General features: G+C 40.0%; 1 protein-coding gene across 1 annotated transcript in view; it reads left to right on the forward strand.

The window, feature by feature from the left end:
• Positions 1-15919, forward strand: part of LOC119423763 (glutamate receptor ionotropic, NMDA 2C) — a 107188-nt gene that overhangs the window by 17536 nt on the left and 73733 nt on the right. The window contains exons 2-3 of the mRNA XM_037691177.1: positions 779-1136; positions 6565-6663. Coding sequence (XP_037547105.1) covers positions 795-1136; positions 6565-6663 — 441 coding nt within the window. The 5' untranslated portion in view covers positions 779-794. The remainder of the gene's footprint in view (positions 1-778; positions 1137-6564; positions 6664-15919) is intronic.

Genomic DNA, 15919 nt, shown 5'->3' on the forward strand with positions numbered 1-15919 from the left:
CATCCATCCATCCATCCATCCATCCATCCATCCATCCATCCATCCATCCATCCATCCATCCATCCATCCACAGTATCTCTCTAAAAGCATTTTGTGAAGTTGATGTTTCTCTCAGTAGTTTCAAGTATCTTTATTGTTATTCTCATCACATGTGGTACATGAGGTGGAACAAAATTGTGTACTCAAGGTCCCAGTTACGTACGAAAATAGCAAAAATATAAAATATAAAAAGAAACAGTTTACTATACAAGGATATAAACGTTTCGTTTGGGTTTGTGGCTGATTTACCTCTTTATTAAAGCCTTTTAAACTTCAGTTTACGTACAACCACACGTCAATAAATGAAGGTATCGTGCACTGTTGACCAATCCGAACATATTTATTTATTTGCATATTTCTAACGATAGACCGATGAAGTAACGGCATGAGGAGTTTTGTAATGTAATCTGGGGGATGAGGATTGGAGACCTGCGCAACAGTTTTGGCATCCTGCGTTTACTCTGTGTGTGTGCTGCTGAACCAAGCATGTGCAGATGAAGAGGTGATTACAGTCATGACACTGGGCCTTGGATTATGGAGGATTACATGCACACAGACTCTGACACACATACGAGCTCAGATTTCATGATGACACAAGAGTCTAACCGCGGGGCTAACACTGCCGTACAACAGGGTCAAAGAGAGACGAGAAATTATGATTCATGTCAAAAACATCATAAAGGTAAAGCAGCTTGCATGTGTGACCGCTGCTCCTTTGTTTTCATCTGCTCCTCTCCAGGCGGTAAGCTGCCAACATGGTCACCAACAGGGGACACCCTCGCCCCTCGCCCTGGCCTCCTGTCGTCCTCCTGCTCCTCATCTCCTCCCCGCCGCCGCTGCAGGCACGGCCGCTCCTCGTCCACTCGTCCGTTAACGTGGCGGTGGTGTTCAGCGGCTCCAGCTACCAGAACGAGGTCAGAGGTCGCCTCAGCGGGGAGAACTTCGTGGACCTGCCCGTGGTGGTCAGCCCAGTGACGGTGCTAGTCAACGACACCAACCCCCGTGACCTGCTGACCCACCTCTGTGATACCATGGCAACGGAGAAGCTGCACGGGGTGGTGTTTGAGGACGATGTGGGCTCAGGTGCAGGTGATCAGGTAAATAGTGAGATGTCTCATGTCCCACACAGCCAAGTCATAAAGCAGCACATGAAAACATTTATAAGTGGAAAAGAACTCTTTCCTATTCAGCTCAAACCCCCAAAGGGAAAGAGTTAAGGAGATAAACATGAAATGTTTAGGTTGCACAATTTTTTCATGTTGGGTAGTTTGCAATTGTAACAGCATAAAGTCAGCAAAGCCGCCTACACGTGTTTCCAACAGTGTTTCCTTAAAAATAAATAACTGAAAACAGCGAGCGTGAGTCATTATATGAGATTTTTGCTTAAAACTTTAGTAATAATTAGTGTCAATGCTGTTTGTCTGTGAGCAAAATATCCTATAAACCATTGGATAAATTTGAGTGAAACTCTCATAAAGTTATTATTAGTTGTGGGTTTACAACGAATTAGCGTTTGAAGTAAACACAGTCACAGCTAATCTACCTTAGCCGACAAAACGTGGCTATAAGTCGGTCAGTTTTGTAGATATTAAGCTAAAATTTCACATGGTAGTAACTGAGAGTCATTCACATCATATGCTCTGAATGAGATGTTTCATGACAAACTGCATTTTCAAGATTCAACCAAAACTAGAGAAATTGCATTTCCTGCGGAAATGCAGTGTGAATGCTTGTTGCAAAAGAACTTGCTGAAAAACAGCTGAAATGAGCTAAAAACATGCTGAAATGTATGAACAAGCTTAACTTAGCAGAATAAAGCAGAAAGAACACAAATTTGCTGAAATGGGTTTAAATAAGCAGAAATGAGCACAAAAATTAGGAGAATTAGCTAAAACAGCTGAAATTAGCTATAAAAGCTGAAGGTAGCTGAAACAGCAGGAAAAATGCTTAAACTACCAGAAAGTAGCAGAAGTAACAAAAATTAGATAAAAATGTGGAATAAGATGAAAAAAGCTAAATTTAGCATAAAACAGCTAAATACTAGCTGAAATAGCAGAAAAAGCTGAAACGAGCAGAAATAAGCTGAAAGAACCATAAGAAGCTGAAAACAGCAGAAAGAAGTTAATTAGGCTGAAAGTAGCAGAAATTACCACAAAAAACTTGAATTTATCTGAAAGCAGCCGAAATTAGCTTACAAATGCTAAAACATAGCTGAAAGGGTAAAATAAGCTTAAATTAGCAGAAGAAAGCAGAAAGAATATTTGCTGAAGGAAGCAGAATTAAGCACGAAAAAGTGGAAATTATCTCAAAAAAGCTGAAATGAGCAAAAAAACAGCTAAATAGTAGCTGAAATATCAGAAAAAGCTAAAACTTGCAGAAAGAAGTTAGAAGAAGCACAAAAATGTTGTATTTAGCAGAACTAATCTGAAAGGAGCACAAAACGGCTAAAAAAACAGCTGAAATCTGCTGAAAATAGCTGAATTTTTTTAAAAATTTGCACAAGGAAGCTGAAAGAAGCTGAACCAGAACAAAATGGAGCAAAAAAAAAAAAAAAAGGAGCAGTAAAAGTTTGTAAACAGATCTAAAGATCTGAAGGCTGTAAAATGAGCTCAATTCATTTTCTATAAGGAAAAAAAAAAAACCTCAGAAAAAGCTAAAGTTGCACCAATACCAAAAGTCATAGCAGGATTGTCCTGAATGCTTTGATTTAAGATTTGTTGAAATAACTTGAAAACTGCAGGACGAGAATTGTGCTGAAAAACGTACAGAAGAAAAATGTATTGCAATAGAGTGAATGCTTCATAAACTTTCACACAATGACTTGAGCTGCATCACTTGTCAACAGAAGATACCATACCATACCAATTTATTTATATAGCACTTAAAACAGCAACAAGGCCAACCAAAGTGCTGTACAAAGATGATACAGTGAGCAATAGAATGATAGACATTTAATTTTTATTTAAAAAATGTCACAAGCAACTACGAGCCATAGACATTGATTTTCTCTTGTTAACACTGTCTTTTACCCATTCAATGAAGGTGACTGTATAATTTTGTTGGAATGACAAAATCAAAAATCAGAAGAACCTTCATAACTTTTACACCTTGGAGAAGACTTCAGTGTTATGAATCTTTCAGTTCTATGAAACAATGTCTGTAAAAATTTAAGTAAGTGTCCACTTGTCCCCTCCTGTCCCCCAAAGCAGGATTAGGAGGGCCATAAGAATATAGGAAAGCACTATCAGGAAGCCATTTCTTCTGCTCCTAACATAATTAGGAAATGGCATTTATGGAGGTCGAGCTGAGGTCTGGACCAAGAAAACTTTCAGAAGGAAGTGCTCAGTTTAAAAATCAAAGCCCTCATTTCACTGAGAAAGTCCTTCAGAAGGATTCTGCTGACTCTGAAGTGATGAGCCTCTGCTCTGATGTGCAGCCAGAAATAGGAAAAATTATACATTTGATGGATTCATTAGTAGAAACCCTTTCCTGCAGATTCAGCTTAAGCAGGTTTCAAGTGAAACACGTAAGTCTGTTAATCAGAGTCTGCAGTTTTACCTGCTGCATGTGGATACTCAGGCAAAACTCGTCTCAACTTCACATTGACCCAGTTTGCTCATCTGTGTGTGAATGAGGAAAAAGAAATCAAGATATGGATCCCAACATTATCTCTAAATCCACCAAAGCAGAGGCAGAAAGCTCAAAGACTGAGCTAATCCCCACAAAACACAAGCCGAAACATATTTATAGCCGTCAAAAGCGTATTTAAGATGTATAATGTTTTTAAAATGGGATTTTTTTTAAAGGTTTTTCTTGAGGTCGGACCAAATTGAGTTCAAGTTTGTGTTTCTACAACGTAAAGTATTTGAAACACAACATTTTATATTCAAATTTGAAAAAGAACAACTTTGTTTTCACTAAAGGTACATTTTCAGTTTAGTAATCTGTTGTGTAACACTGATTATTACTCACAGTCCAAAAAGGTAAAAAATATAGGCTTTTGTGTGGTTTCATGTTTGTCTGTTAGCATAACATCTCATGAATAATAGGATGAATTTTAATGAAACTTCCAGGAATTAATCAATGAATGCACATCTAGAAATGGCTACATTTTGGAATCATATTAATTTAAAATGGCTGCCAAAACCAACTTACATTATACAACTCAAGCATGACTCTAACTTAGCCAAATGGTCAGATTTCGAGCTAAAAATTGGCATGGTAGTAGCTGAGACTTATTTACGACTAGTGTTGGGCATCGTTTGAATTTCGGTTCCTATCGATTCCGATTCTTTTTAGAAGTGGGTTTAGAAAAACAAACAAACAATTGTTTTCTTGGTATAAATGAGCTAGCTAGCCAGAGTTCTTTCTGGATTAAATAATTCGAATTTATATTTGAATTTAAATTCTATGAACTTCTTACTTTTTATTAACTTTACTCAGCAGGCAGTTTCTACTTCCGGTCGGCGGATTAGGCATCAAACGTAAGAATCGAAAATAAAAAATCTGAACGATTCCGGGAGAACCAGAACGTTAGTCTCGGTTACAATCGATTCTCGAGACTCGATGCCCAACCCTATTTATGACACATAATCTGAGTGTGACATCATGTACCATAATTTCTGGACAATTGAGCGCACCCAAATTTAAGCCACGCCCACAAAATGGAAAAAAAATATATAATTTTGTACATATATAGGCTGCGCTGGTCTATAAGCCACGGGTGGCCATGTTGTAACATGAGATATTTACACAGAAAGATTTTTTAAAACCTTTTACTTAAATACGTACCAGTAACACACACAAATATGTACAGTAAATGTTTTTTTTTTCCTGAACAGTACCTGTAACAAGGTTGGCTTAAAAAAATGCAATAGCCCACCAGGAATCTAAAAAAGTTAAGTCTGGTCCTCTCAACATTCAAAAAACAAACAAACAAAAAAAGCCCACCAGGAAGTCATGACTTCCAACCTCTTCCTCCTGATGTATATATATATATATATATATATATATTTTACACTGCTCTGGTATCAGGATCCACTGGTAGATTTAAGTAAAAGTTGCTTTTAGCATGCAACCAGTTTTGGTAAACGATTTCTCGCTGCCCGTCATCCGAGCCTCCCACAGAGCTGAGGGATGGGAGGAGAGAACAGGGAATGGGGGGAGGGGACCTGCTCATTCTCTCCTCCCCTCCCTGTTTCATTGGTCCACTGTGACCCATTATTGGTCAGATTTTTTTATTTTTCATTTTGTAACCTTTATTTACACAGGTAGTCTCATTGAATCACGAGGACCCATCCCCCAAGCGAGACGTGGACTGGGCAGCTCTGTGAACACCCGGGTGTGACGAGGCTAAATGTTTGAGCTGCATGAAGATTATTAGCCCATCAAAAAATAAAAACAAAAATCCATAAATTAGCCGCAGCATTATGTATGAGTCATAGGGGTTGAACGACTACATAATTTTTAAACTCAACATTAACATAATAAAACTTGAGTACTCGAGTAGTTGATGATGTCATAGTATCTCAAGATGCAAAAAATAATAAAATAAAACTGCAAAAAACGTCATTTATTATTTACAAAAAAAGACCAACAAAAAAACGGGAGCGTATATTATGCTCCTACCATTTATCATACTGCAAATAAGTCACAGGAAAACCAAAAGTATTAGTTATTACTATAAAGCTCAAAAAGTGAAAGAAACGTGCAGCGCGTAAAAAAAAGTAAACTAAAAACTGTGGGGCGGACGACCACATTGTGGTGCGCATTAGGTTTAGTTTTAAAGATTGATATGTTTATAGTTTTTTAATAGGTTTAGAGATTAATATTTTTTGCTTTTAGTTTGTGAAACAAGGTCAGAACGAAGCTGGTTCTGGTTCGGTCGATAGGACCCGGTATTACATCATATTCTGTGACCTGCAACAGTGCATGCAACACCACAATATACAGTGGTCACAGAATATGGTGTAACACCGGTTCGCAACGAGCTCTAAACTGTCAGGAAGTTGATTCATTTTCTGTTTCCTCGGTAGTTGAACCAGAAGATTCATCTTTGGTGAAATATTTCCAGACTATTGATGCATTTCTACCTGTTTGCCAAGACTGGGCCTGCTTCGCTCCATCCGTCTGCTAGGAGGAATCCATTTTGTAGCTTCTACTAGTAGCCCGGTGTGGATCACGTGACACACGACGCAATGACGTACCGGCGACGTAATGACGTCACTGCGAATACTCAACGTAAAATAAAAAAAACGGTAGATGTCCTAGTAATCGACCTGTCGATTACTCGAGTAGTCTGTTAAGTCGTGTTGTTGAAATCGTGTGGAAAAAAAGTAGCGGCTTATAGTCCAAAAATTACGGTAATAATGAATGAGATTTTGCTCATTATTTGATTTAAATACTGTCCTTTCTCAACTAAAGAAGATCTCAGTCTAAAATTCTGTCATGATAGATAGCGAGCAACATGTATTCCTTCAAGAAAGACTAGCCATTTCATCTAATTAGGTCTGTTTTCATTCTCAGGTGGCAGAAGTGGCACAAATCTTGGACTTCCTCTCCACTCAGACAGCTCTGCCGATTGTGGGCATCAGCGGTGGCTCTGCGGTTGTTATTCCATACAAGGTACCTACTGTCAATAAAACATTGTCACCCTGAAGCTGGGTTTTAATCACTCTGCCTCTTCACCTCTGACATAACAGCAGTGGAGTGTGTAAAATATATATTTGGCGTAAGATAAACAGCAACGTGTAACGTAAACCCTGACAGGAGTTCTTCACACACGCCTGCCTCACTGTGAACTCTTTAGCATCGTTCGGCTTTAAACAACTTAAGTAGGTCAGAGCGGTGAAACCTACTTTGGCAAGAAACCCGCAGCATGCAAATATTTGGGTATGAGCGAGTGCAGATGGGTGAATTATCAGCACTCGACCCTCATTAGCTCGTTTAATCCCTGGCTGGGAAAAGTCTGAGTTGTTAGAAGAGAAACTTCTCAGAACGATCTGCGCTTCAATCATCCTGGTGTACAGGGTTTTTTTTCCCCCCTGCAAAGATTTCACATGTATCTCCTTGATGAATGGAGACGAAGAGCAGTGAGCTGTGTACTTATATTGTAAAGAAGAGATTGATGACACCAGATGGATCCTTAGTCTTTATGTCTTCTTTACTTTTTGAGTTAATTTCATCCCTTCTTCCTCTCACACTTTCCACTCATCTGCACTTCTCTCCATCACTCTCTGAACTGCCACATTGAGCACCTTGTATTTATAGAACCAACTCTCACATGCAAATAAACCCCGTCACATATGAGAGAGAGCATGCACGTGCGCACACACACATGCGCGCGCACAGACAGAGGCAAGTCCTATTTATCCCTCGACAATCTCCACCAAAGTGCTGTCCAATAAAAACCTGGGGTAGAGACAGCAGCAGAGTGAGGAGATTCAGCAGTCCAGCAGTCTAAGCCTATAACAGAACGACTAAGGGATAGCTAAGGAAACCCACGCCAGCACTAACTATAGGATATATCAAAAAGAGAAGACTTAAGCCTAGTCATTAAAGTTCATGCTCAATTATCCAGGTACAGAATCCAGTAATGGTCAATCAGGTCATCTGGACAGTTTTTTTGTGTGGAAAGATGTTTTGCCTTATATATCCAGAGGTTTTCATCAGTTTGAGGAGTCCCAAGTAAACCGTAACTGTAAACAGTTTACTTGAGACTCCTCAGACTGATGAAGCCCTCCGGATAGAGTGCAAAACATCTTTCCACAAAAAAAAAAAAAAAACTGTCCAGATGTCCTGACTGAATATTATTGGACTTAAGCCTAGTCATAAAAGTAGACAGTGTCAACATCATGGACAGAAGTTGGACATTGGTTCCACACGAGAGGAGTCTGATAAGTGAAAACTCTGCCTCCCATTTAATGAATTCTATAGCAAGGCTTTTCAACTATATTGTTCAGGCGGCCGCAGTTACTGAAAACCAAGAGTTCAGAGGCCAGACATCCTGCAGTTGTTGTCATTAAGTAAGTTTGTTTTACTGTTTAAAATCTAGTTTTAGTTCAAAATGAACCCATTAGTGGGCCGAACTTAGCTCACCCGTGGGCCTGATTTGGCCCCTGGACCGCCAGTTGAATAGTCTCGCTCTATAGGAGCTCCAAGTAAACCAGCAGTCTGAAAGCAAAGTGCTCTGTCAGAAAAATACAGAAGAAGATCTTTAATACAGTAGTCCCCCAATTATCGCGGGGGATCCATACCCTGAAGCCCGGCAATAAGTGAAAAACTGAGAAGTAGGAATAGTAGTACAACCAGTAAGTAGTAGTTTATTTTATTATTTACATAAATATATATATTAAGGCATTTTAAACCCTTCCCACACTCTTGCAATATTCTAAACATTGTTTCTAAACTGTAAACGCTCTAAAAGAGCACAGAATGTCATGACCAACAAAGTCCATGCTCAATAATCCAGGTTAACAATCCAACAATTTTCACCTTTCAATTTTGAAAATTGTTGGATTGTATACCTGGATTATTGAGCATGGACTTTGTTGGTTTTGAACCAGTTTGACATGACTGTCGATGAGGAACAGGGCCAGCACCGGAGGAGGGGGCGCGCCAAAGAGACCATCTTAGCACCAAAATAACTTGTTTGTTCCACTTTGGAGTAAGCTACTGGGGGAAGAATCAGTTTTGTGTTGTGTGTTTCCTTTACTGATGAAGCCTTCAGGATGGAAGGTGAAATGTTTCAGCACAAAAAAAAAAGGAAACTGTCCAGATGACCTGACTGAAAATTGTTGGACAGAATATCATGATTTCAGCTCCCTGCCTCATCTGCTCTTTGCCACCTGCAAGCGCTCTTGGCCACGCCCACTTCTCTGCTGTACGGTGAACAGCTGATCAGCTGCAGCAGGAAGTTTATCCTGCAGTGTGGGCTGCACAAATGTGCAGGAGGAAACTATTTCTGCAGCTGTGGGCTGCAGAAAGGAGCAGCAGGTGTTACAGTAAATAATTTAAAATAATTAATAATAATAATAATAATAATAATAATAATAATAATAATAATAATAATGGAGCGAGTCCACGATAAACGAACCGCGAAGTAGCGAGGGACTACTGTATATGATGAAACTTAGTTGCTGACAGTTTCACGTTAGAAGTAAGATTTTAAATTGTATTCTGAATTTGACCGGGAACCAAGGTAAAAATGCAAAAAATGTGATCCCTCCTTCTAAAGGCGGACACAGTTTTTCATTCTGTCTGTGTGGTGTACATTTTGTCTACATCGTGTGTAGACACATCCGTGTGTGAGTGTGTTAAGTCCAACAGTCCCCTCAGCGGACGAGCACCCAGATTTTTTGAACACACTTCTATTTAAAACACAGGGGTCAAAGTCATAACAGAAGAGCAGAAGAGGAAAAATAATGCTAACACTTCAACGTCCAAGCTCAACAATCCTGGTAAAAAATCCAACAAAGTTCAATCAGGTCCTCTGGACAGTTTCTTTTTTTGTCGAGATGTTTCATTCAAAGGACTTCATGAGTCCAAGAAGCCACAACAAACTCAGTCCCACAAGCAGCACACATAGTGGAGCAACCAGTTTACTGGTCATAAGATGTTTTCTGGGGCCCGCCCTCTCCCTCATCGACTCCTCTGAGGCAGCCATGGCCAAAGTGGTTCAAAACATCAAAGTTCATGCTCAATAATCCAGGTAAAAAAAATAGTGGTTGGTCCACTATGTGAGCATGCTGCTTGTGAACTGAGTTTGTTGTGGCTCCTCGGACTGATGAAGTCCTTTGGATGAAGGACGAAACATCTCAACAACAAAAAAAGAAACCGTCCAGATGACCTCACTGAACTTAGTTGGAATGCTAACACTTGTTTTGAGTAAATACTATGCGAAGAGACACTCTGGATGTTGTATCACTCAGGGACAACAAGGACACAAAAACTAATGAGAATTCACTTAAACTTAGTTTCTTCTTTTTGACTCTATAGGAACTCTATAGGAACCTAAAGTAAACCTGCAGTCTGAGAGCAAAGTGCTCTGTCAGGACAATATGGAAGAAGAAGATCTTTAATATAGGATGAAACGTAATTAACTTAGCACAGCATTCCCATCAAGGGCTGTCATCCAGATCTGGTGCAGTCCCACTTATCTTTATTTTTAAAGTGTCCTCCAGTAGATTAAATCTTGAGCATGGGTACAAAACACACCAAAGTGGGAAGAGATGGCAAACAAATAATGTGAACGGCCAAGAATGTAGTTTTGCGAGCCATAATGCAGCCACCCGGCTTGGTGGTCACTGTCGCCAGCACCCAGGATCATCGAGGCTGCAGCTGAAAAATGACATTTCTTGAAATTTGGAACCACCAACTGGTCCAACAGTCGCAGCTCGGTGAGATACCACCTTTCCAAAGTACGTAGAAGGCTGCAAAGTTCCAGACTGAGCTGAATCGGTGCAAATCTCATCCTCGGGGCGACGATTTTGCGAAACCGTGTTTATCAGTTTCCTGGTAATCAAAAGGTATCCGCAGATGTCACGTCATATGTGGTATTAAACAGGGGGAGTTGTAGCTGCAGGAGGGTGATTGATTCACTGTATTCCGATGGCAAGGCAGGGAACGGCTGAGTGAGTCAGAAAGAGGCGGCGAGAGGAGAAAGATGCTTCGATGAAGCTCGTCTGACAGCTGCCTGCAGGCAGAGTTTTACTGTCTCCTAGATAAGTCTCCCTGCTCTCTCTTCTCTGGGTGAAACAGTCATTCTAGTTCTTCCACCCCTTTTATCCTCTTTATTATTATTTTTTTTTAATCTCTGCTCTGGCCACCTCTCTGCTCGTCCTATTTCCAAGCCTTTTCATCTTTTCTTATAGATTTTCCATCCCTTCACTCAGACAGCTCTAACAATTGTTGGCATCAGTGGCTCTGCTGTTACAGGGTTCTATCATTGATGCTTTCCTCGATCACTTCCTAAATGATTCAGTTTGTTGTTTTGTGCAGAAGCCTTTTTTTGGCTTCGATGAGAGGTGATCCAGAGGCCGCGGCTCCTCTGTGCGCTCTTGAAAATCCAGGATGCCATTAACTTTGTGATTAGACCCTTGAGGACGCTGCAGCTCCTCTCCTGTGCGCAGCATTCGACCCAAAATCCGGAGTAATCCGACACCTTTTCCTCCACTTTTTCCTCCACCTTTTCCTCCACCTGCCCCACTGTTCTCTGCAGAAATCCCATCCAGCTTTTTGTTCCATTTTGTGTAAAGTTGTAGTCACCACTCAAAACAAATATCTTAAACTTGGCTAATTTTACAGATGTTGAGTTAAGATTTGGTGTGGTAGTAGCTAAAAGTCATTCCAGTTACATACTCCGAGTGCTAACTGGCGCTAGCTTAAAAGAGTTGTTTTTAAAACTTTACCAGTATTGGAGTCAAACGTGTGTCTATCTGTTAGCAAAATATCTCATGAATCACTGGATGGATTTGACTGAAGGTCTTGGAAAATAATAATTGCATGTACATCTTCAGCTGATTAGCTTTCTGATTCAACCCAATTAAAAATGTCCACCACAGCAAACTGAGTCTTTTCAGACATGTTAAATGGGATTTGTGTGTGTGCATGTATATGGGTATGTGTACGTGGATAGGTGTGTGAACATTGGGTATAAGCTTGTTTTTTATTATTTTGTGTGCATTCAGTCAAAGCAGATGTGGGTTTGTTTTGCAAGGCGTTTTGTGTGTTCAAATGTGCATGTATGTGTTTATACGTATATATGGTTGTATGTATGCACAGATTCATGTTTGTGTTGATGTTGATACACCCTTTGCCATGTGCAATGGTCTTGACAAGTCTGAATGAATCAATAAAATAAGTAAATAAACCTCAGAAAACATAAAAATGACTTCTACTCAAGTAATTTTACAGGTTTTGAGCTAAAGTTCATGGTACATTGGTGGCTGAGCATTATCCCTAACACATATACGTCTAGGAATTTTTGCCTAAACACTTCACTACTCTTTGGGCCAAGCCGTCCCAGTCATATTCTGTTTAGAGGGTTGGGGGTTCACCTCCAGCCCCTGCAGCAATTGTCACTGGGCAAGGCACTGTATCTTGTCTGCTGACGGATATGCTTTTCAAAGTATTAGAGACAAAGTGCTATCTTCTTCTTTCGGCTTTTCCATCTTCGGGGTCGTCAGCGAGTTATCCTCCTCCATCTCACTCGGTTCTCACTCCAACTACCTCCATGTCCTCTCTAACTGCATCCATATGTCTCGTCTTTGTCTTTTTCCTGGCAGCTGCATTTCTAACATCCTTCTACCAATATACCCACTGTCCCTCCTCTGGACATGTCCAAACCATCCCAGTCTGGCCTCTCTAACTTTATCTCCCAGTTGTTCAACCTGTGCTGTACCTTTGATGATCTCGTTCCTAATCTTATCCATCCTTGTCACTCCTAAGGAGAACCTCAACATCTTCATTTCTGCCACTTCCAGTTCTTTCTGTCAATGTCACTGTCTCCAGACTGTAACGTAGCTGATCTCACAACTCTCTTGTAAACTATGTCTATAAAATGTAATAAACCCTATAAATAATACTAAACCCTATATAAAACCAACAAAGTCCATGCTCAGTAATCCAGGTATATATTTCAACAATTTTCAGTCAGGTCATCTGGACAGTTTCCTTTTTTTAGTGTGCTGAAACTTTTCGCCTTCCATCCTGGAATCCAATGGATTGTATACCTGGATTATTGAGCATAGACTTTGTTGGTTTTGAACCAGTTAGACATGATTGTCGAAGAGGGAGAGGGCTGGCACTGGAGGAGGGGGTGTGCCAAAGAGACCATCTTAGCACCAACATAACTGGTTTGCTCTACATTGGAGTAAGCTGTTGGGGGGAAGTATCAGTTTTGTGTTGTGTATTTCCTTGACTGATGAAGCCTTCTGGATGGAAAACGTTTCAGTACCAAAAAAAAAAAGAAACTGTCCAGATGACCTGACTGAAAATTGTTGGATCTATATAAAACCCTATTAATAAATCATATCTACAAAGTATAATGTTAAAATGTGCTACATAGTATATATTTAAAAATGGGACCAGTGGTGGCACAGAGCTTATAGAAGGCGAGTGGAAGGTCGCTGGTTCAACTCGCTGGATTGCCAACACAACATGTGGGTGGGAAATGTGAAGCATCCTGAACTGACTCCACCCTCATTTACCCCACTCTGGGCCCTTAAGCAAGGCCAAGCTGAGAGTCATCCCCAACACATTCACTGAGCGCTTTCGTATTTTATCTTTGTCTCACAGCCACAACAAGCGCACAGATTATCAGTCGTCTCAAGTGACCGTTTTTCTGAAAGTGTTTGACAGCTTCTTGTAGCTGAAAGAACAATGTTTTCTCCTCTCCGCTCTTCACGTCGACAGCCTCACTTTAAGTCTCGTCTTCTCCTCTCGCCTCCTGTTTCTTTTTGCTCTTTTGTTGAGTGTAAGGAGAAGAAAGCTTGTCAGGGGTGTCTGTCTGAATGGGGCAGGTGGATTGGACGAAGAAAGACGCATGCATACGAGCGCTTGATTCTCTTAAGGGATAAAAGAGCTCAATACTACTTAATTATCAATAGCTTGATGCTGATGATGATAAATATCTTTGATGGTGGTTTAAAAAGAAGCAGCCGCCTATTTATGGTTCCTGTCTCTTCTTTCTCCTCGGTGAACAAGGAAGAAGGGAACGAGACAAAGATGAAAAGACTTAAAGGAGGAGAGGAAATGCATCTTTTGTTACTCAGCACATGTATCAAGCGAGAGCAAAGAGGTGGAAATGAGAAAGTGTGAGGAATGGTTTGAGAAAAGGCATAAAGAGCTCAATATGGCCTACAAGCAGAAGGGGGGGGGGGGTATGTAACAGCACATCTCTCCAAGGAGTTGGAAATCATAGACTGAATACATTTCCTCTTTCTGTTTGTGGCTGGCAGTCATTGTAGTGTGCTGGGTGATCTTTAGAGGGTGCTGCCTCCAGATGTGCCGGCATGGGAACACTGGAGTCGAGAGGAGGAAGAGGAGGTGAAGGCAGGAGGACAGCACCATTAGCAATGCTTCAGGGGCAAGCAACAAAAACTTTATCTAAAGGTTTACTAAATCTGCAACATTATGCTGACAAATGAACACTGGTGTTATAATAGAAATAATTATGACAATGGGCGGCTAATAATTATGGACAGCTGTGGCTGAGTGGTTAGAGTAGTCGTCCTCCAATGCAAGAGTTGGGGGGTTGATTCCACCAGCAGACACGTGCCGAAGTGTCCCTGGGCAAGACACCGAACCTCTCATTGCCTTCAATGTGTGTCCCATCTGTATGAATGTGATAAAGCACTGATTAGGCTTTGAACAGATCTAGTAGAGTGCTGTATGAATGGGTAAATGAGGACACAGGTTATAGTGTAAAGCACGTTGAGTATCTCGATCAGATAGAAAGACGCTATATAAGTACAGTCCATTTACCATTTACAATGTCTCTAAATTTTGTGTTTTTTTGCTGAAACCATAACAAAATAGTTGAAACATAAGGAATTTCTTGACATACAGTCAAATTACATACCGTATTTTCCGCCATGAACGTCGCATCGCCCTATAAGTCGTATCAGTCCAAATATGTCTAATAAAATGGAAAAATCCACAAATAAGTCGTATCTATTATGTGTCACTGCTGACACGTCGCGTTTGTTACGTGTCACCGTTGACAACCCGGAAATGTGGGTTGAATCCGGAAATGTGGGCCAGTGCATCAGCCACATTTTTGCCGGGGCGGCACAGCGAAATAAAGCTGAGTTGACGGTTGCTCCAGGCAGACGACGGTGTCAGTTTATGGCAAGCCAATTGTGTGATTAATAGCCACTTTTACCATTTACATGATACAATAGCATGCCATGCTATCTGGTGGCTGAGAATGATACTGTTCAATATTTTCAGTCAGAATGAATGAAAGCGGTCATATCTCAGCTAAAAATTGGTTTATAAATATGAGAAAAAGATCCATAAATACATTGTTTATGCGTATAAGACCCAGGGTATGCAAATTATGCAAAAAAAGTGACTTAAACAGCAAAAAATATGGTACATTTTAGTGTGTTTACAAGCTAATCTGTTATTTATTTCTGATATTTTCTCGGTTTAAACCATATTTGGAATCTTATGAAGTAATAAATGCTTGTTTTTGCAAAGTAAATTGAGTATAAAATACACAAAACCATACCAGTAAGTTCACATTAAAATCACTAAAGCATTTGAAATGCATCTTTGTTGATCAAAGCCCTCTACAACCTATAACGTACAAAATTAATAAGTAGATAGGCAGCTGTAAATATGAACTGCAATAAAGTCATTAGCAAACGGAACCAAAAAAAAACACACAAAAATAAAGAAAATAAACTGAGTACGCTTACGCAAAGATGGCGTCCTGCTTCACGACTTCAAGTCTGTGAAAAGAAATGTATTTTTTGGTTGTGACTTTAAATAATCAGTTTTCTTGGTGTCTGTAATTTCCCAAAATAGTTGCCAACTGTGAACTATTAGTGCATCAAGATCTTCATGCATGAAGCAAACCTTATCACGCTGATAAATCTTTACCTACATTGAAGCATGGTGGTGGCAGCATCATGCTGAGGGGATGTTATTCATCAGACCTTACAAGAAACCAGTCAGAGTTGAAGGAAATACAGAGAGATTTTCAAATTTGAGGCTATCTCTGGGAAAGTTCAGGAGGAACAGATTTATGGACCTTATTTTTTTCATTCAACCTTTATTTATACAGGTTAGTCTAATTGAGTCACATTCTTATAATAATAATAATAATAATAATAATAATTGTTATTATTATTATTATCATTATTTTCTCAGC

The sequence above is a fragment of the Nematolebias whitei genome, chromosome 17, assembly GCF_014905685.2.
Source record: "Nematolebias whitei isolate Nwh7 chromosome 17, NemWhi1, whole genome shotgun sequence".
Lineage (NCBI taxonomy): Eukaryota > Metazoa > Chordata > Actinopteri > Cyprinodontiformes > Rivulidae > Nematolebias > Nematolebias whitei.